The 23,572-nt window shown below is 40.7% G+C and overlaps 2 protein-coding genes across 2 annotated transcripts; one reads left to right on the top strand and one right to left on the bottom strand.

The window, feature by feature from the left end:
• Nucleotides 1-1,175: 1,175 nt before the first annotated feature.
• LOC149985388 (uncharacterized) lies at nt 1,176-5,725 on the bottom strand. The gene has a single exon (XM_090239503.1). It carries the CDS (start codon nt 4,818-4,820, stop codon nt 1,314-1,316), a length of 3,507 nt encoding a protein of 1,168 aa, XP_090095629.1. The 5' UTR covers nt 4,821-5,725; the 3' UTR covers nt 1,176-1,313.
• A 2,906-nt stretch (nt 5,726-8,631) lies between these two features.
• On the top strand, nt 8,632-18,030 carry LOC149985387 (protein ANKUB1-like). The gene is made up of 5 exons (XM_090182810.1): nt 8,632-8,708; nt 10,951-11,134; nt 16,080-16,290; nt 16,434-16,548; nt 16,996-18,030. Exons 1-5 carry the CDS (start codon nt 8,632-8,634, stop codon nt 17,933-17,935), a joined length of 1,527 nt encoding a protein of 508 aa, XP_090038936.1. The 3' UTR covers nt 17,936-18,030.
• The last annotated feature ends 5,542 nt before the right edge of the window (nt 18,031-23,572 follow it).

The following is a 23,572-nucleotide window of genomic DNA, read 5'->3' as shown; positions in this document are numbered from 1 at the left end:
CCAAGTCATTAGACTGCTGAACAGCTTCTACCCCCAAGTCATTAGACTGCTGAACAGCTTCTACCCCCAAGTCATTAGACTGCTGAACGTTAATTAAATGGCCACCTGCACTATTTGCATTGACCCCCTTGGTTATTGATGTATTTTTCTAATTGTTTTCCACTGACTCTCTTGAATTGGCTCGATGCACATTCACTACACTCTACCCACACATTCACTGTGACACTGACCGACTTTCACACTAGCTGCTGCTACTGTGTTTATTATCTATCCTGATTGACTAGTCACTTTTACCCTTACCTACATGTACATACTGTATTACCTCAACTACCTCGCACCCATGCACATTGACTCGGTACTGGTACTCCTTGTATATAGCCTTGTTATTGTTATTGTGTTACTATTTAGAAAATATTTTCTTACTTTTTAACTCTGCATTGTTGGGAATGGGCTCGTAATAAAGCATCTCACAGTTGTTTTCGGCGTATGTGACCAATACGATTAGATTCTCATCTGAACAAATGAATGCTCTCGTTGTTATAATGAGGAATTTATTTAAATAATTTGGTTTTCCTTGAAGATTTGAATGTGCTGAGAAAGCCTTTCGTGATGGATCTAGACAATCTGGTGAAAAGGGAGGGTTTGCGACTCTTCTCTTCAAGTGGGAAGGACGATGCGATATCATAAATTCCCTCTGGAGAAAAGGAGCCATGAGATGTTGTCATCGTCTCTGCAACGAAAGACCATCCAGCATGCCATCAATTTACATTTTTACTCATTTATCAGACACTCTTATCCAGAGAGACTTACAAGGAGCAATTAGGATTAAGTGCCTTGCTCAAGAGCACATTGACAGATTTTGCCTCGTGAACTCAGGGATTCTGAACCAGCAACCTATCGGTTACTGGCCCAACCTCTTAACCCACTAGGCTACCACCCAGCCCACAGTACAGTATGTCATAGGTAACAACTCAGAGGAGTACAACGTCTTTCCAAATGAATTAGTGGAATGGTAAAGGGATAATGTCTCAGTCTTGACTGAGCAGCAGTCTAAACAGCAGCAGGGCTTACCTGTAAAGTACACAGTAGGGGAAATGTTCTGAGGCTGGTACTCCAGAGACTCTTGAGGACAGAGGTTCTTACTAACTTTCTTGGAACCCTGGTTGGTAGGAAAAGGCACATTAAAACAAACTGAAATGTTTTCGATATCTTAAAGTACAGCATATCAACTGCAAAGAAGCAGTGCAATGCCATGACACAAAGAATCATATAAAAGGTCAACAGCAGTGTTATTTATGAAAGATGTATGTGTACTATACCTTTGTATTGAAGGTGAGGACCTGCTCTCCAGTACTGCTGATGGTATCCCTTTCCAAATCAAACACGCCTTCTACAATGTCACTGGTGGCCACGCTGGTAGCGGACTCAAAATAACATTTAGCAGTGGCTTTGGTGATCATTTGAAGAATGACCATGCAAGTAGAAGTCTTTGGATCGTTCTGGACTGAAACATCAAAGTTTATGTTTTCATACTCATCTGACCACTGTCTCAGGAAGCACTTCACTGTCTCTTCAGCAAATATCTGGAGAAGCTGAGAGGAGAGCTCCTTGGATATGGCACATTGTTCCTTTCCCCATTTCAGCCTTGAAAGAATGGAGTCTGAAGCACTTTTGGCTGCTTCCAATGTTAAGACCTGTGGAGTGCTGTGGCTGTCCTGAAGGGCTATCACTTTATCCACCAATTCATGGCTGAAAATGTGGATGGTCCAAGTGGAAATGATTTTTCTCAATTTCCTAACAGCAGATCGGAGGTCGTCAAGATGTGAAGCACCCTGTCCATTTTCCTGTGTGTTCTCAACACTTTCCACCATAATGTCCACTACCACCCCAGCAGCTTGCCTGACTTTGTCCACAAAGGTTACAGGAAGTAAGTCCTCTGTGTGAAAGAAGTCCTCAATGATTGTGTTTCTAACAATGGGAAAGTCAATCTGAGCAGGAAACTCAGTGGGGATGGGAGTCCCGGGTAAAGCAAAGTGCCATTTCGATTGCCTTAATTTTGAAGTAGGTGTTAGAGAGATAGAAGAGCGTGAAGAAGAGGTATTTCTTGTATTTTGGCTGTCAGCACTCCTACAACGGATCGTGCCAATATCCTCCAGCATGGATCCTGAGAGCTCAGTGGTTTTAGGTAGTAATTTGTGCGGAATGTCCACACAGGCATCGTTTCCACCAGGTGTAACACTGCTCTGGTTGACCTCAAGATGGCAGAGACTTGCTCTTTGTGAAGCAGGACTGCTTTGATATGTAAAGATTTGGATTGAACCAAGTGTTGTGTCTGATCTTTGAAGATCTTTTCTGAGAAACTCCGTAATCTTACTTTGCAGACTGTAGTAGATGTTACGAGCAACAGACCAGATTCTTTTCTCAGAAACCTGTCCAGTGGTGAGCAGGGAGGTTCCAGATACCATGTCAGATGATTGGGTGGTCTGGGTGAGCTCCTGCTGGTCTTTCACCATGGTTTGTATAATATCAGTAGATGTGGTGGATGTAGATACAGACTGGAGGTACTTATCTGTTGTACCTTCCTCCGCAATGTTAAATGATCTAGAGAGGACCTCACTCACTCCTTTCTCAGCTTTGGTTTGGAACTCATGACTAGAGAGTTTTTGGAGGCTCTTTGTTGAAAGACTGTGGGAAGATGCAATGCCTTTGGAGGCAGCCGTGCTGCAATCTAGACTTACTGGAGAGGTTCGCTCAGGAGAACCTTGGAGACGTTCAAACATGTCTTCACATGGTGTTGGGGACCTTGACAAGGAGATGTCCTTCAGCTGAGACAGAACACCACCTACCAACATGTTGACCTCAAGGGACATATCAGATATTTTCTTTCCTACTGTGGAGAAGCAAGGTGCATTTGATGCCTGATCCTCGCATGAGGTCAAGATTGTTGAAATGACCTCTTTGGTACTATTGGTCAGTAGAGCCTCGTCTGTTTCAGTCCAGAGAAGTTTTGAACTCTCGCTGACACCCCTGTGTAGAGCCACTTCAAGGTTCAAACTGTGCAAGTGAGGCACACTCTTACTAGCTTGCCTCAAGTCCTGGCTTGCCAAACAAATGTGCTCCTTAGTCCCAAGATGTCCAGAGTCCTCTGTGGGTATATGACTAGACATTCTGCTCAGCATGTCTGACCTCCGCTGATGAATGATGAAGTCCTTTAATGTCTTCTGAATATTGTTATATAAACTAGTGGTAGCAGACCAGATCCTGCTCTGTAGCTTTTGTGCATTTTCCTGGAGGTCAGGTTCTCTCTCCTCTACTTCTGCAGGTTGCGCCGAGCTCTGCAGGTCTTCCACAAATGTTTCAATGATGCCAAAGGCAGCAGAATCCGCACAAATATCCTTTGACCATGTGTACTGGTTTTGAATGGAACAAGACCTGGATGCTACAGAATAAGCAGGCTTTGCACTAGTTAAGCTACTGGTGGACTTTTTAACTAGGAACTCACTCACTGCTTGAGTGGCATTTCTCTTAAATTCCTCACTTGAGAGTTTTCTAATACAATCTAACAGACTGGTCAAAGAAGCTGTGGCCTTACTTCTGCTGTCCTCAATTTGACAGGGGAACTCACATACTATTGGTGATGAGGCCCTGGAATGGGCAATATCCCCAAGCTGAGCCAGAACACCCTCTACAAATGTCTCTCTCTCAATAGAGAAGCCTGATCCTTTTTCTCCAACAGTGTACAGGGGGTCCTCCTTTGACATCTCAGTGTTGTACAAGACCAGAAGCTCTGAGATGACTTCTTTGGTGCAAGTTGTCAGAAGGAGCTTGCTTTCTTCTGACTCAGTTTTTGCCCAAAGAAGTTTTGAGCTCTCACTTAGGCCTCTTTGTAAAGTAACTTCACCAGTGGACTCTGGCAACTGAGGCTCACTCTTACTGGGCCTATATTTCATGTCTAAGCAAGGAAGTGGAACTGTCTCCTTAAACTCAGAATTTGTGATGTTGTCATCAGATGTGACAATGCTCTTTAGGGCAAATCGCTGAAGCTTGTCGAAATAATCTTTCAAGTTGTTTTGGATGCTGTGGTAAATGTGAACAGCAGCAGACCAGGCACTCTTCTGTTGGGGACTCTCTTCAGATTCAGCCAAGGACTTCATATCTGACACGAAAGTCTTAACAACTACTGACGCTGCTGAGCCCACTGGGTGAATTGACTCTGTCTTTACAATGCCAGACAATGTTTGACCTGATACAGCACCTGTTAACTCAGACTGAATGACTGAACTAGGAAAGCTCAAACTACTGACTTTTTTGGCAAGAACTCCACTCACTGCTTGTATTGCTGATGTTTGAAACTCCCGGCTAGAGAGTTTTTGGATGCTCTTAGATGTGAGCGTGCAGGAGGAACCAGATTCACTAATATTGTAGCTGCTCTCGTATTTCCTTATCAGGGCATCAAGATCCTCAATGAAGCCAACATGCGATGCCAAAAACGTGATCTTGTCCTTCAGATCTTCCAGCAAATTCTGTTCGTTCTCGTCAACAAAAGCCACCATTGTGTCAGAGATGGTGGTCATGACTTGCCCTGTTAGACTCTTGCTCTCTTGGTCAACTTTTTCAAGTTTAAAAGCCAGCTCTCTCACCATGCTCTCAGTCACCTTGGTCTGTGAGTCTCCCCTTACCGGTGTCACTAGAGAGGTTTGACTTGCGGAGGCACTCTTAACGACCACTGATAAGGCCGACTTGACATCTTTAGCCAACTCTGCCATTACAGCAGGGGTTAGCATCATAGAGCCTGCACTTCCAGATGGAGAATTGGACATGCATGCAAGTTTGGAGAGAGAACATTGCAGGCTGTCCTGCACACAGGTGACAAGGGTGTCCTCTGAGACACCTAAGAGGACTTGTAGCGTCTCAGAGTTGGTTGTTTTCTTCTGCACATCAGACAGAGAGGTTAGAGTCCTTGGGAAAAAAAACCGCAGAAATCATCAAAGTCAAACAAATAATATGTAAGGCTGTGATGCACATTCAGTGTGTCAAATACATCTGCACCATTGAAAACAATGAGGAAAACGCTGCTGTTTCTCTGAGAAAAAACCTTAGTGTGATGTCAGCCTAACTGCTTAATTTCTAAAGCCCAATAAAATGTATTTTGTATAAGTCATTTGTATTGAAACTGGCGTGTAGATATCTATCTATCCTGGCAATATCTATCCTCTACAAAAATCCAAATTGCTATAAACTTCAAATACTGTAACTTCTAATAACTTCAAGGACAATCATAAATACAAGGCAGTTTGAAGAAATGTTAAAGGGAAATTTCTAAATGTTTCAACTTCATATTCATCATCTCCAGCACCACCCCTACATCAGCATATGTGAAAAACGGTAATTTCTATGTTTTGTAGTAAAAAAAGAAAGAGGAAGATAAGTGTTTTCTATGACATCATCAACCAATTAGTAGGAAATGCCTACTCATAATTGGTTAAAATCACACGATGCACACTGATGATGTCATTAGAATCTAGAGCTGAGCATTTAACCAACATTTTTGTTATTTTTCGGTTTTTAAACAATTAATTGACCGACGTCGGCTCAATTATTTGAATTCCATATAGTTAATTTTTTTCTTCTTCTGTGAGCTCGATGCTCAGTTTCTGTAGAGATAAATCAGATCAAGCACGAACTATGCAATGTAGTAGGGAGTTGTAGTTTCCAACAGGCCAATATTCTACATAGTTTAGCACAGAAAATATGGCAATTAATTCCCATAATCCATTGCACGCCCACTTGCTTGTCCACTCTGTGTGGAGCAGATACGGAAACCTCATTGACTGAGACGGAGAGACGAGAGAATGCATGAGAGAGATAAAAAGCAGTTGCGTTGCGAGGATTCTCTACCTGGAAATACATGATCTAAGTGATTGACAGTTGGTGTTCAGCGGTCATAAAAGTAGGTCTTATTTACTTAGAAGAACTACTAAAATAGTGATTTTGTCAGACAGGATAAGCAGCAGCTCCATAGAGATGAGTTGATGACTTGGAATGAAATAATAAAGTCATCAAATAAATATTTTATATGAGAAAGTAAATGATGGTTGATAAGTCATAAACAGTAATGGACAGTCACTACCATCATGGGACTTTTATTCATTGTTTTATTATGTGTTGTTACAGCATTCAACACACATAATCCATAGTGCATTCAATGTCTAAAAAAAGTATTGAAATCCAAAACCGTGATTATTTTTTAAATATTTGAATGGAAACCAAACCAACCTCAAAAAGCACTAATTTCTCAGCACTATTGGAAACAGTTACGACCCTCTATATTTGTTTTACTACAAAGCATGGAAATGTGTAATTTTCACATATGGTGATGCTGGAGATGAATATGAAGTTGTTAAATTTCCCTTTAAGAACATACCTCATGGCCCCCTTGGGCAGGTAGCTTCCACTGCCCAGACTGCCCTTAGTCAGGTAAATCTCCTTGAACTTAAGTTGTGATTCCTGTTCTTCTTCCTCTTCCTGCTCCATACAGTTGGAGGAAGGGTAGGGAGTCGGGATGCGAAAGCTATTGTAAGACTTTCGACTGCCTGGCCTCTTAGGTACACCAGCCTCAGTAAATCTCACGCGGGACTTGGTGTTAGTCTTATCGTCTAACAGACTGGTGAGTGACGCTGTGAGAGATCTCTGTGATAATGGAGAAGAGGCAGCATCTTGGATGCCCAGTAGTTCGTAAAGACCTGGGATGATGATCTGCATCAGCTTGTCCGATAAAAACTGGACAATCCTCAGACACAAGCCGGCAAGCTGTTGTTTTGTCAGCTGTATTCCAGAAACAGAAGAAGTGTTTTAAAATGTTGCATAGTGCGTCTTTCAAAAGCTTATGAACAAGGTTAAACATTAGGCAGAGTTTTCATGGTAATCTGATTAAATTGTCAGTAACATGATCTTACCGGGTCAAACATGCCCTCACGAATCCCCCTCCATTGCCTGAAAACAATATTGTTATAAATGTTGTCATATCAGGATGCGTGGCAGAATAGTTTTTATTTAATTATTTGCCTGATCGTGAAGTTATACTTGCTTTGTGTCAGTTGTTTTGGCAAAATTGCAATGTGACAACTTTTCTAGCACTGAACATTTTTTTCCGATTGATCAGTTTCTAATTTGATCCTATTTCCTTGAAGGTGTGATAGTACCAAAGAAAACAGAACATACTTCTCAGTTAGGTTTTGAAGGAAGTCCATAAGTGTCAGATGTTCCACATTGTTGAGCTTTCCCTCTTCTGAGGTTTCCATCACTGAGGTTGCTCTGCTCCTGGTAGAATTGCTCTGCTCCTGGTAGAAATGTAATTATATTGCAAATAATCAAACTTAATTAACAACAAATATCATACTGAAATAATTATTAACTGTTAAAGAGGGGAGGAGCATTGGCAACGTTGGGCCAATTAAACAACTGCAACACAACAGAGATGGTTGTGGTACGTCAACATTGCCAATGATAGCATCACTGAAATGACAAGGTCAACTTACCATCTCATTGACAGCTTCAGAGGTCAGGTGGTCATCCATCACACAGACAGGCAGGTCTAGAGACTGGGACAAGGCTCTATGGTCATAACCAGGAGAGAATGGAAACATCAGAGCAGTCCCAATGGCAGAATCTAACCACTGTCTTCATGTCAAAGACTCACTCACTCATTTGCTTTGTCAAACCTACCCCTTAGAATGACTTCGATATTAAAAACCCAGGCTTTCCTAAAATGTTTACCTCAGCCAGTCTAGAACCCAGGTGTGTCTACAAAACACATGTACTCCTCCATAAGGTTCATGGCTTGCCTATTGTTTTATCCCAGTACAAGAGGGGCAACTGGATTCAGGATTAAACACAAGCAGTCTTTAAGGTATATCTTATTACAGTTTAGGCCTACCTTATTATTTTCTTCCATCTGGCAATATCATTTTAAGGAATGAAATCTGTTTTGTTGCTAGTATTATTAGTAACTGTAGGAAAATACAGCTGTAAAGTACAAGAATCAGCTACTTTCTGAAGGGCAGCCAAGCTCATAAGCAATTTAGAACCTACAGACAATTATGACAAAATTGGAACGCATGAATGCGTCACAAACGCCTTGTGGTCACGTGTTATTTTAGGGCGTGGCTCCGCATTCGTGACCGGTTCTCATATTTATTTTTCCCGGTATCCGTTAGTGCTGGAATTTGCGATTAATACTTTTCTCATGCCGAAACCGGATTAAATACATACCGGTAGTTAAATGACAAAAAATATGATATTCGCAATGTCATTAAGCAACAACAACAACAACAAAAACATAAATAGCTACTACAATTTCTAAACATGATTTTGTCATCAGTTCAGTACCATTTGTTTGATTCTGTGGACCCACGACTAGACTTTATCCATGTTAGCTAGTTGCTAGCGATGCTAGTCAGCATAGGCTGCTACGTGATAAACAGTTCGCGTTAGCGAATTAGCTACCTAGCTAGCCAGCCTAACAAGCTGTCAAATCCAATGGAAACCGATGCAACCCTGCAGCCAAATAAGGGCTAGCTCGATGAGCAAGCTAGCAAGACGGGTGTGACCGTTAACAGCGTGCATGCACAAATGCATGACGACACATTGTATCTCAGTGAAGCAGGCATGCAGAACGAGATCGCCCCACCAAGCCAGATAGTAGAGGGGTACAACAACGCCGGGACACAGAGGCATAGCTCATACAATTATATTTTGTTCCAGTTAATGACAATACATGTTGAAAAATAAATACCTGCGTCAAATATATGGCATCGCATGCTAGTGTAAAGATAGCTTGCATTATTTTATTTTTTTAAATCCGGTGACCACTAGATGTCCTCGTATATCCACATTTAGATCAACTGTACTTGATTTTTCATCAGTACTGTGAATGACAAGCCCACTGAATCTAGTTTAATAATCTTTATACTCAGCAGGTAGAGGCCTAGGTACTTCAAATCAGTGCTTAATTTTGAGCAGGATCATGACAGAACAGGATCCGGCACCGTTCCGTTCTGGACTGTTTTGTTCCGGAACCTACTTGGCCGAATCCGGTACCTCTCGTGCCATGAAAAATAATTTTCACTTTTTGCTATGTAACAATTATAATAAAAGCGATCAAAGTTCATTCGAGTTGCCTCTTCGTCAATTATCCTGCCCCCTCATCTCTCCAGAGTTGCACTTCATCATTTGTTTCCTTATAGAATCATAGCTGCATGAAGGGTTCTGGAGGAATTTTCTAAAGTTACGGAATTACTGATGTCTGTTCAGAAATAAATGAAATCATTCAGAATAGCCTAATACGTCATGAGAAGCCCTATAATTTAGCTACAGAGGACCAATAGCTTCTTTTTTAAATAGCCTAGCTGCGGATTGTAGCCCAATAACAAAGAATAGCCTACAGTCGGGAACGCGAGGCAAATCTGTCAGTGAAAAAACAGCAGGCAGACAAAACAGGCCTTTTGCAATATTTCAAATACAATCGATGGAAAACACAGATTGAAAAGCAATGACTCTTGCTGAAAAGATAAGACTATGCTGTAGACTACCAAAATATTTGATCAACTCCCAAACATTGTTTTACAAAACAGAGAGAGGGAGAGATAGGCTTTTGACACGAGCGCATCGACAATCTCCAGCGAGTGAGCTGCGCATCATTGGGTGAGTCAGTGAAACTGGAAAGCATTTTTAGGACTAATTTCCTCCTCATATTGTAGCCTACTATATGTTTCTCCACAAACCTAGGCCTATAGGCTATTGATGGATTCAAGACAAGGTCGTTTTTATTGATCTCAGATACTAAGTTTGTCAGTGTCAAAGTAGCCTGCCATTTCGATCATTTGTGCGGATTAAAAAAAAGATAATGCCAAAGTCTCCAGTCATGTAAAAGGATGTAGAATTGCACGAAATGCGGTTTTAAAAAGGCCAACACTTTCCCGGACCCTAGGCTACTAAAAATGTTCCCCATGTGTGCGTGCACCTTTTATAAGTGGCTCTACCCAAATGTGATGATATCAAATCAAATGTATTTATATAGCCCTTCGTACATCAGCTGATATCTCAAAGTGCTGTACAAAAACCCATTCTAAAACCCCAAACAGCAAGCAATGCAGGTGATGATATGCGTTCAATGCTCTATTATAAAAGGTGATCTTTTTTCTCATGAGTTCTGGTACCACAGAACCCCCCCTCTAGCACCCACTCTTTGTTCTGGCACCTCCCAATTTACAAATTAAGCTCTGCTTCAAATTTTTATTTTACAAGGCAAGTCAGTTAAGAACAAATTCTTATTTTCAATAAAGGCCTAGGAACAGTGGGTTAACTGCCCTATAGCAATAAGGCACCTCGGGCTTCCCGAGTAGTGCAGTGGTCTAAGGCACTGCGTAGTACTAGCTGTGCCACTAGAGATCCTGGTTCAAGTCCAGGCTCTGTCGCAGCCGGCCGTGACTGGGAGACCCATGGGGCGGCGTACAATTGGCCCAGCATCATCCGGTTTAGTGGAGGGTTTGGCCGGCAGGGGTGTTCTTGTCCCATCACGCACTAGTGACTCCTGTGGCGGGCCAAGCGCCGTGCACGCTGACACGGTCGACACGGCTGGTTAAGCGGGCATGGTGTCATGAAGCAGTGTGGCTTGGGTTGTGTTTCGGAGGATGCACGGCTCTTGGCTCTCGCCTCTCCCAAGTCCATATGGGAGTTGTAGCAATGGGACAAGACTGTAACTACCAATTGGATACAACTAAATTGAAAAAAAAAAAAAGTCACATGATGGGTTTGTGGTATATGGCCAATATACCTCCGCGTTGCGGAGAACAGCCCTTTGCCGTGGTATATTGCCTTATTTCTTAATTGTACACAATTGGACACTTTTACAATTATTGTGTGGGACACCCTCCATTACGGCTCCATCAGTTTTGAGCCCTCTCACTCTGATTGTATAGGACACTCGCAGGATTACTTCCACGTGCAACTGTCAGACGACAAGCAGGTGAGGCACTTCCTGGAGCTGAGCTATGCTGGTGCCATCCTTCGGGACAGCTGGGTCCTGACAGACGTTGGCATCACCCCTAGCAGTGCCATCTGCTGCCTGCTGAAGGTACCAGCCGAACACCTAGCTGTTTCTACCCGTGCTTGAAAATGCATATCAAAGTGAGCTGGCTATTGCTTGAAACAGCTTCATACTATCATTAACATAAAGTGTTTCAGATATAGTGTGGTAATATATAGTATGGTGATATATATATAGTGTGGTGATATATAGTATGGTTAAATAGTATGGTTATATAGTATGATTATATATATAATGGTGATATAGAGTGTGGTAATATATAGTATGGTGATATAGTATGGTTATATAGTATGGTGATATATATAGTATGTTTAAATAGTATGATTATATATATTGTGGTAATATATAGTATGGTGATATAGTATGATTATATAGTATGATTATATAGTATGGTTATATAGTATGATTATATAGTATGGTTATATAGTATGATTATATAGTATGGTTATATAGTATGATTATATAGTATGGTTATATTGTATGATTATGTAGTATGGTTAAATTGTATGATTATATAGTATGGTTATAATAGTATATATATAGTATGATTATATATATTATGGTTATATATATAGTAAAGTGATATATAGTGTGGTGATAAATAGTATGGTTATATAGTATGGTTAAATAGTATGATTATATATATTATGGTGATATAGAGTGTGGTAATATATAGTATGGTGATATAGTATGGTGATATAGTATGGTGATATAGTATGGTTATATAATATGGTTATATAGTATGGTTATATAGTATGATTATATAGTATGGTTATATATATAGCATGGTGATATATAGTATGATTATATAGTATGGTTATATATATAGCATGGTGATATATAGTATGGTGATATAGTATGGTGATATAGTATGGTTATATAGTATGGTTATATAGTATGGTTATATAGTATGGTTATATATATAGCATGGTGATATATAGTATGGTGATATAGTATGGTGATATAGTGTGATTATATAGTATGGTGATATGATTATATAGCATGGTGATATATAGTATGGTAATATATAGTATGGTGATATAGTATGGTTATATATAGTATGGTGATATATAGAATGGTGATATATAGTATGGTAATATATAGTATGGTGATAAATAGAATGGTAATATATAGTATGGTAATATATAGTATGGTGATATATAGTATGATTATATACTATGGTGATATAGTATGGTGATATAGTGTGGTGATATATAGTATAGTGTGATATATAGTATAGTGATATATAGTATGGTTATATATAGTATGGTGATATATAGTGTGGTAATATATAGTATGGTGATATATAGTATGGTTAAATTGTATGATTATATAGTATGGTTAAATTGTATGATTATATAGTATGGTTATATAGTATGATTATATATATTATGGTTATATATAGCATGGTTATATATAGTGTGGTGATATATAGTGTGGTAATATATAGTATGGTGATATAGTATGATTATATAGTATGCTTATATAGTATGGTTATATAGTATGATTATATATATTATGGTTATATATAGTATGGTGATATATAGTATGGTGATTTATAGTGTGGTAATATATAGTATGGTGATATAGTATGGTGATAAAGTATGGTTATATATATAGCATGGTGATATTTAGTATGGTGATATATAGTATGGTTAAATAGTATGATTATATAGTATGGTGATATAGTATGGTGATATATAGTGTGGTAATATATAGTATAGTGATATATAGTATGGTGATATATAGTATGGTTATATATAGTATGGTGTTATATATAGTATGGTGTTATATAGTATGATTATATATGTATTATGGTGATATATAGTATGGTGATATATAGTATGGTTATATATAGTATGGTAATATATAGTATGGTGATATATAGTATGATTATATAGTATGGTTATATAGTATGATTATATATATTATGGTTATATATAGCATGGTTATATATAGTATGGTGATATATAGCATGGTGATATATAGTGTGGTGATATATAGTATGGTTATATATAGTATGGTGATATAGTATAGTGATATATAGTATGGTGATATATAGTGTGGTAATATATAGTATAGTGATATATAGTATGGTTATATATAGTATGGTGTTATATAGTATGATTATATATGTATTATGGTGATATATAGTATGGTGATATATAGTATGGTTATATATAGTATGATAATATATAGTATGGTGATATATAGTATGGTTAAATAGTATGATTATATAGTATGGTTATATAGTATGATTATATATATTATGGTTATATATAGCATGGTTATATATAGTATGGTGATATATAGCATGGTGTTATATAGTATGGTGTTATATAGTATGATTATATATGTATTATGGTGATATATAGTGTGGTGATATATAGTATGGTGAGATATAGTATGGTGATATAGTATGGTTATATAGTATGATTATATAGTATGGTGATATATAGCATGGTGATATGTAGTATGGTTATATAGTATGATTATATAGTATGGTTATATAGTATGATTATATAGCATGGTGATATATAGTGTGGTGATATATAGTATGGTGATATATAGTATGGTGATATATAGTATGGTGATATAGTATGATTATATAGTATGGTTATATTGTATGATTATATAGTATGGTTATATATATAGTATGGTGATATAGAGTGTGGTAATATATAGTATGGTGATATAGTATGGTTATATAGTATGATTATATATATTATGGTGATATATAGTATGGTGATATAGTATGGTGATATATAGTATGGTGATATAGAGTGTGGTGATATAGAGTGTGGTAATATATAGTATGGTGATATAGTATGGTTATATAGTATGATTATATAGTATGGTTATATATAGTATGATTAGGTGATTTAGTTCATTCAAACAGGTGCCATTAATACAGGTAACGAGTGGAGGACAGAGGAGCCTCTTAAAGAAGAAGTTACAGGTCTGTGAGAGCCAGAAATCTTGCTTGTTTGTAGGTGACCAAATACTTATTTTCCACCATAATTTGCAAATAAATTCATTAAAAATCCTACAATGTGATTTTTCTGGATTTTTTTCTCTCATTTTGTCTGTCATAGTTGAAGTGTACCTATGATGAAAATTACAGGCCTCTCTCATCTTTTTAAGTGGGAGAACTTGCACAATTGGTGGCTGACTAAATACTTTTTTGCCCCACTGTATAGTGTGGTGGTATATAGTATGGCGATATATAGTATGTTGAGGTCACCCTGCTTGAGACTTAAAGTAATATTGCCCTTGCTCAACCAAGACCATGGTTATGGTAGAGTGATTGGTTAGTAAGGACACTGCTTTATACTGAGACCATGGTTATGGTAGAGTGATTGGTTAGTAAGAACACTGCTTCGTGAGTGTGAAGTGTTGTTGTACAGAGGTCCCTGGGTACATGTCCAGAGCCAGACAGGGACAGAACTCACTCTGTCCCACAAAGTTCTGTGGAAGATTTGCTAACAGAGGAGAGTGGTTATGTATCTAAGTACAAATTTAACCATCAGAATAATGTTTATTTGTGTTCCTTAATCCTTACTTACACATCCCATCATTGACATAGTCAAAGCCAGACCTTCTGTCTGTCTCTCCTTCTTGCTGGTTGACTAGAGTGGAAATCTATAGTATTGTATGGTTGACCTGGGATAGAGCTGAAATGTGGCCCGATGTAGTGTTGCCTTTGTACCAAACACCCTTACAGTCATAAACCTTTTCCCCATGTAATCGCCTCGACCTCAGTCTGGTGTTCGCTAACAGTATCTGAAGAGTCTGTATACCCAGTGGTTTATAGTACAGTAGAGCACAGCAGAGTACAGTAGAGCACAGCAGAGTACAGCAGAGTACAGTAGAGCACAGCAGAGTACAGTAGAGTACAGCAGACAGAGTACAGCAAAGTACAGCAGAGTACAGTAGAGCACAGCAGGCCGTATAGTAGGAGAAGAAGAGGCCCTTTGGGTTCATTGAAATACATATTCATAATATTTCTGTTAACAATTTAATCTGCACCCAGATTAGTCTTCAATTTAATTTACACCCAGATTAGTGTTCAATTTAATTAATCTGCACCCAGATTAGTGTTCAATGTGATAGAACAAAACTCAGTACAGCACATTAATTAGAAAATGTTGTTACAAGTTTGAGCCACGAGATGGTGGTAGATTATAAGTTTAAATAGCATGGACCTTTGATTTGTCTCTGGATAGAAATTGCCCTTGGGCACAGATCTAGGATCAGCATACTCTCACCAAATCCTAACCTTTACCATTAACAGTAAAAACACAAACCAGACCTAAGAGCAGTGCAAAGGAGCCAGTTCATCTTAACCCTGTAATTATATGACTCCTAACTTATATATACTGAGTGTACCAAACATTAGAAACACCTTCCTAATATTGAGTTGCACCCCGCCTTTTGCCATCAGAACAGCCTCAATTCGTTGGGGCATGGACTCTACAAGGTGTTTGAAAGCGTTCCACAGGGATGCTGGCCCATGTTGACTCCAATGCTTCCAACAGTTGTGCCAAGTTGGCTGGATGTTCTTTGGGTGGTGGACCACACAGGAAACTGTTGAGTGTGAAAAACCCCAGCAGCATTGCAGTTCTTGACACAAACCGGTGCACCTGGCACCTACTACCCCGTTCAAAGGCACTTAAATATTTTGTCTTGCCCATTCACCCTCTGAATGGCACACATACACAATCCATGTCTCAATTGTCTCAAGGCTTAAAAATCCTTCTTTAACCTGTCCGCTCCCCTTCATCTACACTGAAGTGGATTTAACAAGTGACATCATTAAGGGATCATAGCTTTCACCTGGATTCACCTGGTCAGTCTTTGTCATGGAAAGAACCGGTGTTCATAATGTTTTGTTTACTCGGTGTATAAACACAACATAGGTATTTATGTAAAACAAGTGAATTTACTGAATGTCCATGGTCTTATACTTCAGCGGGAGCCGGTGGTGCGTGTGTTCAGTGCCGTGACGGGGGAGACCCTCTCAGTCTTGGGCACTGTGTTTCTCCTGAGTACGTCTGTGGCCAGGCTCATGACCCTGGTGTCCCAGCAGTGTGGGCTTCCCGTCAGCTCCTTCAGACTGAGCTCTCCCACCAGCCTGCAACTCTACGACTGCAACTGGCTGCACGACTACGCCATTGACCTGGGTATGGCCTTCCTTGTGCAGTAGATCAATGGTCCTCTGGCTCAACACCTTATGGATGTAACATAGAGACAAATGGACTGTATGGAACACATTCTTGGTTCATGGAAACCAGGAGGACAACCTGCATGTGTCTCTGTCTCCCAGGGGCTACTCTACGGTTGGACACCTGGGATGGGTGGGCGGAGTCCCTCAGAGGCTGCTTCCTGGGACACAGACTGACCGTCCAACGACACCTGTCTAGGGAGAGACCTGTGATGAGGTCAGAATACACATCTACACACTGAACTGTATGATAGACTTACTATCAACAGTGATGGTACTGAACCTTTATATAGCTTACAATGATAGTACTGACCCTGTATATAGCTTACAATGATAGTACTGACCCTGTATATAGCTTACAATGATAGTACTGACCCTGTATATAGCTTACAATAATGGTACTGACCCTGTATTTAGCTTACAATGATAGTACTGACCCTGTATATAGCTTATAATGATAGTACTGACCCTGTATATAGCTTATATTCTCGTGTTTTTTTCCTTCATATGTTTTTTCTCTTACCCTGATATTTAATACTGCATTGTGGGAAAGAGCTTGCAAGTAAGCATTTTACTGTACTGTTTTATAACCCACTGTATCTTGTGAACTTGACAAAAAAAACTTGAAACGTGTTATAAATACATTGATTCTGTATTATTCCAGGTTCCAGCTCCGGGTGGCACTCTACATCGCTGCTTCTCTGGGCCACCTGGACCTGGCCGGCTGGCTGCTGGAGAGGGGGGTGCGTGTCATTGAGCCGGTGGGGGTTCACCCTTACCGTGAGTGGTGCCACCAGACGGCCCACCCCGACGTCGCCAAGTGTCCCGCTGTCGCCTCCATCGAGCTCGGCCAGCTCACCATCCTCAAACTCTGTATCGCCAGCAGCGTTCTGACCCTTGCCTGTCAGGATCCCCAGGGTCGTGACCCCCTGAGGATCGCCCTTCAGTACGGCCACAGGGAGTGTGTGAGTCACCTGGCCACCAAGCTGTGCTCTGTGGTGGTCCTCCCAGGTATGGCCCTGCCCATGCGGACATACCTCCAGATAAAGGGCTGGGTGAGGCTGGGGCAGAGGAGGGCAGCATCCAGGCACTGCATGGGCCTCAACAGGGCTCCGTTCAGGACCAGGGTGGGCGACACGGTCCTGGTGGACGGCTTCACCCTCCCCAAGATGTCTTCCAAGCCCAGGAGGAGTGAGGCCAAGGCGGGTATCAGGGTGATGTCCACAGCCTCTCAAAGTTTGACCCCCATCAACTGCCCATCTCATGTAACCTGCCAGCTCCGCGCCCTGGCATCCCAGGATAAACCTCTTCAACTACCGAAGCAACACCCTGTGGCCACGAGTGATGAAAGAGAGAAGAAGAGGGGATGTGGAGGGAAGGGATGTGAGGAGGATGAGAGTGGGGATCAGAACAGCAACCAATGGAGGAGCAGAGTCCCGCTCCCGCCCATTTCCAGAGACACCAATCTCAGACCTGTGTTTGCCTCGCCAAACTCCGCCCAGATACTCACCACCTCACTGGAGGCCTTTTCTCTCCACTGCGACCGCACACCCAGAGAAAACGCCATATACTGTTTGGCCTTGGCCAGGTTAGTCCAAGTTTAAATGACAGCTACGGTGAATATGAATATTTCTCTGGAGGTTTCTTATGAAAGGTGTGAATACTGTCAGAAGAAGCCTCCTATAATCAGTGGTGGTGGGGGGGGGGGACACATGTAAAAGCTGTTTACACACTTTTTATTTTATTTTGTTCAAGCATTTACCCACCTTTTGTGGAAGATGCATTGAAAGTAGAGGGAGCGTTACTTCTTTAATCCTGAACGGCAATCAGCATTTACCAGTCAATGTTTTTACCACTACATCACTGCCTATGATATACCCTTATCCTCCCTGAATAGATTTCAGTACAAACAAATCATGAGCCAACCATCATGCTTAGAAGGTACATAATCAAATCAACTCAAACTTTATTTGTCACATGCGCTGAATACAACAAGTGTAGATCTTTCCGTGAAATACTTTACTTACAAGCCCTTAACAAACAGTGCAGTTCAAGAAGAGTTAAGAGAATATTTACCCAATAAACTAAAGTAACAAATAATAAAACATTTGAACTTGTCCGGTGGCCATTTGATTAATTGTTCAGCAGTCTTATGACTTTGGGTTAGAAGCTGTTATAGGTTTACCCTAACAAGTCCTGAAACAAATCATGAGCCAACTATCATGCTTAGAAGGTATATAGTGTCAGTCTTATTGGTTCACCCTAACAAGTCGTTTCAGTATGGGGAGAGGATAGGATGTAAGGGCGCTTCATTAATGTATTGAGGCCATTACATATACAGTATTTCACAATGCTAGGACACAGATTTGGTCTCCTAACCTTGTTCTGGTTGATTGACTCTCTAACAGTGCCTTCACACAGAGACCATGGTTGCAGCAGCTGAATGTAGCGCGGACTCTGTCCAGGAGGAGTGCTCAGCACATTGGGTAGACACCAGGATCCTGGTCATTAGGCAGATTAAACATACTGAAACAAGGAGGGACAACTTGGAATTGTCCAAAAAGGAACTCTTATTTGAGTTTTTATTTTTATTTTTTACAGTGAACAAGATGAGACTTTGGAACGGATGATGCCTGAAACAATGCGGACGACTTAGAATTTCGTTCCTTTGGATGAGGCTTATAGATATAGTCAGTACTGTGTTTGATTTGTGTGCAGAAAGTTTACAACGGCAGGCAGTGGATTCTCAGTCATTCCTCTCAAGTAACAAAAAACGTATCATATTTCACTGGCTATTTGTAGTAGCCAAATGTGAATGGAATTATTATTATTCTAGAATCATTCAGTTGACTGAATGTGACTGTGGTTGTGCTGTATGTGACTATGTGGTTGTACTGAATGTGACTATGTGATTGTACTGAATGTGGTTGTACTGTACGTGATTGTAAGTGTTTGACATGGGTCTAATTGAGCCCCCCCCCCCACACTTAACACTAGTTTTTATCCATAGAAATCCTCACTTGCTGATGAAGACCTATAGTGGTTGAAATCAATGTAAAATACAGTATGAACACTGCTGCCTTAAAACTCTTTTATTAAGATGTGGATCATTATTGCTCATTTAAATGAGTCTGTGCAGTGTCAAAATAATACACCTGATACATAAGGGGGGAAAAAATGCTAAAAATACCACAAGACATGAAATAATGGCATTATGGGAAAATAATACATACTGTATTTCACATAGAGTATTTGACAAACTCTTTATTTACGTTACAAAACTGACAACTACTGTGACGATGTGTTAGCACAGCATGTGTCATCATTCCCCTGCAGTGTGTGGATTTACACAGCAACATAGCAGACAGCTTAAATAGTTTATTTTTTATTTAACCTTTATTTCACTAGACAAGTCAGTTAAGAACAAATTCTTATTTACAATGATGGCCAAACCCGGACGACGCTGGGCCAATTATGCGGCACCCTATGGGACTCCCAATCACTTGGGAGTGGGAAGGATACCAAATCCAATATCACACACTTCTTCCTTAGTATTCTGAGAACTGTCAGATAGCTGTGAGAGCTATGAGTGGATCGTGGACCCATGCATAAATGATAACTTTGCTGTAACTCAGTGGGGCAAGTAGAACGTCCGGGTTAGTGTATGTGCATTATCTGGACAGTTGATTGTCTTTGTCTCAAAGCCTTTCCATTTCTGGGGTATTGAAGAAGCTTCTGATCTCAACCTTGTTGACAGGTAAGAAACACTTGGTTAGTGTATGTGTCTTATCCAATGGGTTGTCAGGTGAACGTTGAAGATGCTTCTTGGAGGTGATCTAATGATGTCATTGAATCGATGTCATTGAGTTGCTCACTGGACAAGACAATTATTCACTGAAAATTAAATCTGTCTTTCATTTCACTTATGTTGATACTTGATTGGCTATTTGCTGTCTTTTGAAAATACAAAAATAAATATAACTGTTTTATGAAGCACTTGTAGACATTCATTGTTTTCAAAATCATATTTTCAGCAAAACAGATACATACGTTTACAATATGACATCAAATCAAATAAAAATAAAGTAAGTGATATGTAAATGATTGGCAAAAGGCTCCAACCACCCAAGTCATAGACTGTTTACTCTGCTACCACACGGCAAGCGATACGAGAGCACCAATTCTGGGACAAAAGGCTCCTTAACAGCTTCTACCCCCAAGTCATTAGACTGCTGAACAGCTTCTACCTCCAAGTCATTAGACTGCTGAACAGCTTCTACCTCCAAGTCATTAGACTGCTGAACAGCTTCTACCCCCAAGTCATTAGACTGCTGAACAGCTTCTACCCCCCAAGTCATTAGACTGCTTAACAGCTTCTACCCCAAAGCCATTAGACTGCTGAACAGCTTCTACCCCCAAGCCATTAGACTGCTGAACAGCTTCTACCCCCAAGTCATTAGACTGCTGAACAGCTTCTACCTCCAAGTCATTAGACTGCTGAACAGCTTCTACCCCCAAGTCATTAGACTGCTGAACAGCTTCTACCCCAAAGCCATTAGACTGCTGAACAGCTTCTACCCCCAAGTCAGACTGCTGAACAGCTTCTACCTCCAAGTCATTAGACTGAAGAACAGCTTCTACCCTCAAGCCATCAGACTGCTGAACAGCTTCTATCCCAAAGCCATTAGACTGCTGAACAGCTTCTACCCCCAAGCCACCAGACTGCTGAACAGGTTCTACCCCCAAGCCATTAGACTGCTGAACAGTTTCTACCCCCAAGCCACCAGACTGCTGAACAGCTTCTACCCCCAAGCCATTAGACTGCTGAACAGCTTCTACCCCAAAGCCATAAGACTGCTGAACAGCTTCTACCCCCAAGTCATTAGACTGCTGAACAGCTTCTACCCCCAAGTCATTAGACTGCTGAACAGCTTCTACCCCCAAGTCATTAGACTGCTGAACAGCTTCTACCCCCAAGTCATTAGACTGCTGAACAGCTTCCACCCCCAAGTCATTAGACTGCTGAACAGCTTCTACCCCCAAGTCATCAGACTGCTGAACAGCTTCTACCCCCAAGTCATTAGACTGCTGAACAGCTTCTACCCCCAAGTCATTAGACTGCTGAACAGCTTCTACCCCCAAGCCATTAGACTGCTGAACAGCTTCTACCCCCAAGTCATTAGACTGCTGAACAGCTTCTACCCCCAAGTCATTAGACTGCTGAACAGCTTCTACCCCCAAGTCATTAGACTGCTGAACAGCTTCCACCCCCAAGTCATTAGACTGCTGAACAGCTTCTACCCCCAAGTCATCAGACTGCTGAACAGCTTCTACCCCCAAGTCATTAGACTGCTGAACAGCTTCTACCCCCAAGTCATTAGACTGCTGAACAGCTTCTACCCCCAAGCCATTAGACTGCTGAACAGCTTCTACCTCCAAGTCATTAGACTGCTGAACAGCTTCTACCCCCAAGTCATTAGACTGCTGAACAGCTTCTACCCCCAAGTCATCAGACTGCTGAACGTTAATTAAATGGCCACCTGCACTATTTGCATTGACCCCCTTAGTTATTGATGTATTTTTCTAATTGTTTTCCACTGACTCTCTTGAATTGGCTCGATGCACATTCACTACACTCTACCCACACATTCACTGACCGACTTTCACACTAGCTGCTGCTACTGTGTTTATTATCTATCCTGATTGACTAGTCACTTTTACCCTTACCTACATGTACAGTGCCTTGCGAAAGTATTCGGCCCCCTTGAACTTTGCGACCTTTTGCCACATTTCAGGCTTCAAACATTAAGATATAAAACTGTATTTTTTTGTGAAGAATCAACAACAAGTGGGACACAATCATTAAGTGGAACGACATTTATTGGATATTTCAAACTTTTTTAACAAATCAAAAACTGAAAAATTGGGCGTGCAAAATTATTCAGCCTCCTTAAGTTAATACTTTGTAGCGCCACCTTTTGCTGCGATTACAGCTGTAAGTCGCTTGGGGTATGTCTCTATCAGTTTTGCACATCGAGAGACTGAAATGTTTTCCCATTCCTCCTTGCAAAACAGCTCGAGCTCAGTGAGGTTGGATGGAGAGCATTTGTGAACAGCATTTTTCAGTTCTTTCCACAGATTCTCGATTGGATTCAGGTCTGGACTTTGACTTGGCCATTCTAACACCTGGATATGTTTATTTTTGAACCATTCCATTGTAGATTTTGCTTTATGTTTTGGATCATTGTCTTGTTGGAAGACAAATCCCCGTCCCAGTCTCAGGTCTTTTGCAGACTCTGTCAGGTTTTCTTCCAGAATGGTCCTGTATTTGGCTCCATCCATCTTCCCATCAATTTTAACCATCTTCCCTGTCCCTGCTGAAGAAAAGCAGGCCCAAACCATGATGCTGCCACCACCATGTTTGATAGTGGGGATGGTGTGTTCAGCTGTGTTGCTTTTACGCCAAACATAACGTTTTGCATTGTTGCCAAAAAGTTCAATTTTGGTTTCATCTGACCAGAGCACCTTCTTCCACATGTTTGGTGTCTCCCAGGTGGCTTGTGGCAAACTTTAACCAACACTTTTTATGGATATCTTTAAGAAATGGCTTTCTTCTTGCCACTCTTCCATAAAGGCCAGATTTGTGCAATATGCGACTGATTGTTGTCCTATGGACAGAGTCTCCCACCTCAGCTGTAGATCTCTGCAGTTCATCCAGAGTGATCATGGGCCTCTTGGCTGCATCTCTGATCAGTCTTCTCCTTGTATGAGCTGAAAGTTTAGAGGGACGGCCAGGTCTTGGTAGATTTGCAGTGGTCTGATACTCCTTCTATTTCAATATTATCGCTTGCACAGTGCTCCTTGGGATGTTTAAAGCTTGGGAAATCTTTTTGTATCCAAATCCGGCTTTAAACTTCTTCACAACAGTATCTCGGACCTGCCTGGTGTGTTCCTTGTTCTTCATGATGCTCTCTGCGCTTTTAACGGACCTCTGAGACTATCACAGTGCAGGTGCATTTATACGGAGACTTGATTACACACAAGTGGATTGTATTTATCATCATTAGTCATTTAGGTCAACATTGGATCATTCAGAGATCCTCACTGAATTTCTGGAGAGAGTTCGCTGCACTGAAATTAAAGGGGCTGAATAATTTTGCAAGCCCAATTTTTCAGTCTTTGATTTGTTAAAAAAGTTAGAAATATCCAATAAATGTCGTTCCACTTCATGATTGTGTCCC

This window comes from Oncorhynchus mykiss, chromosome 1 (assembly GCF_057628025.1).
Source record: "Oncorhynchus mykiss isolate SJ-2025 chromosome 1, ASM5762802v1, whole genome shotgun sequence".
NCBI lineage: Eukaryota > Metazoa > Chordata > Actinopteri > Salmoniformes > Salmonidae > Oncorhynchus > Oncorhynchus mykiss.
The sequence above is the reverse complement of the archived record's forward strand: the minus strand, read 5'-3'. Positions and strand labels throughout refer to the sequence as shown.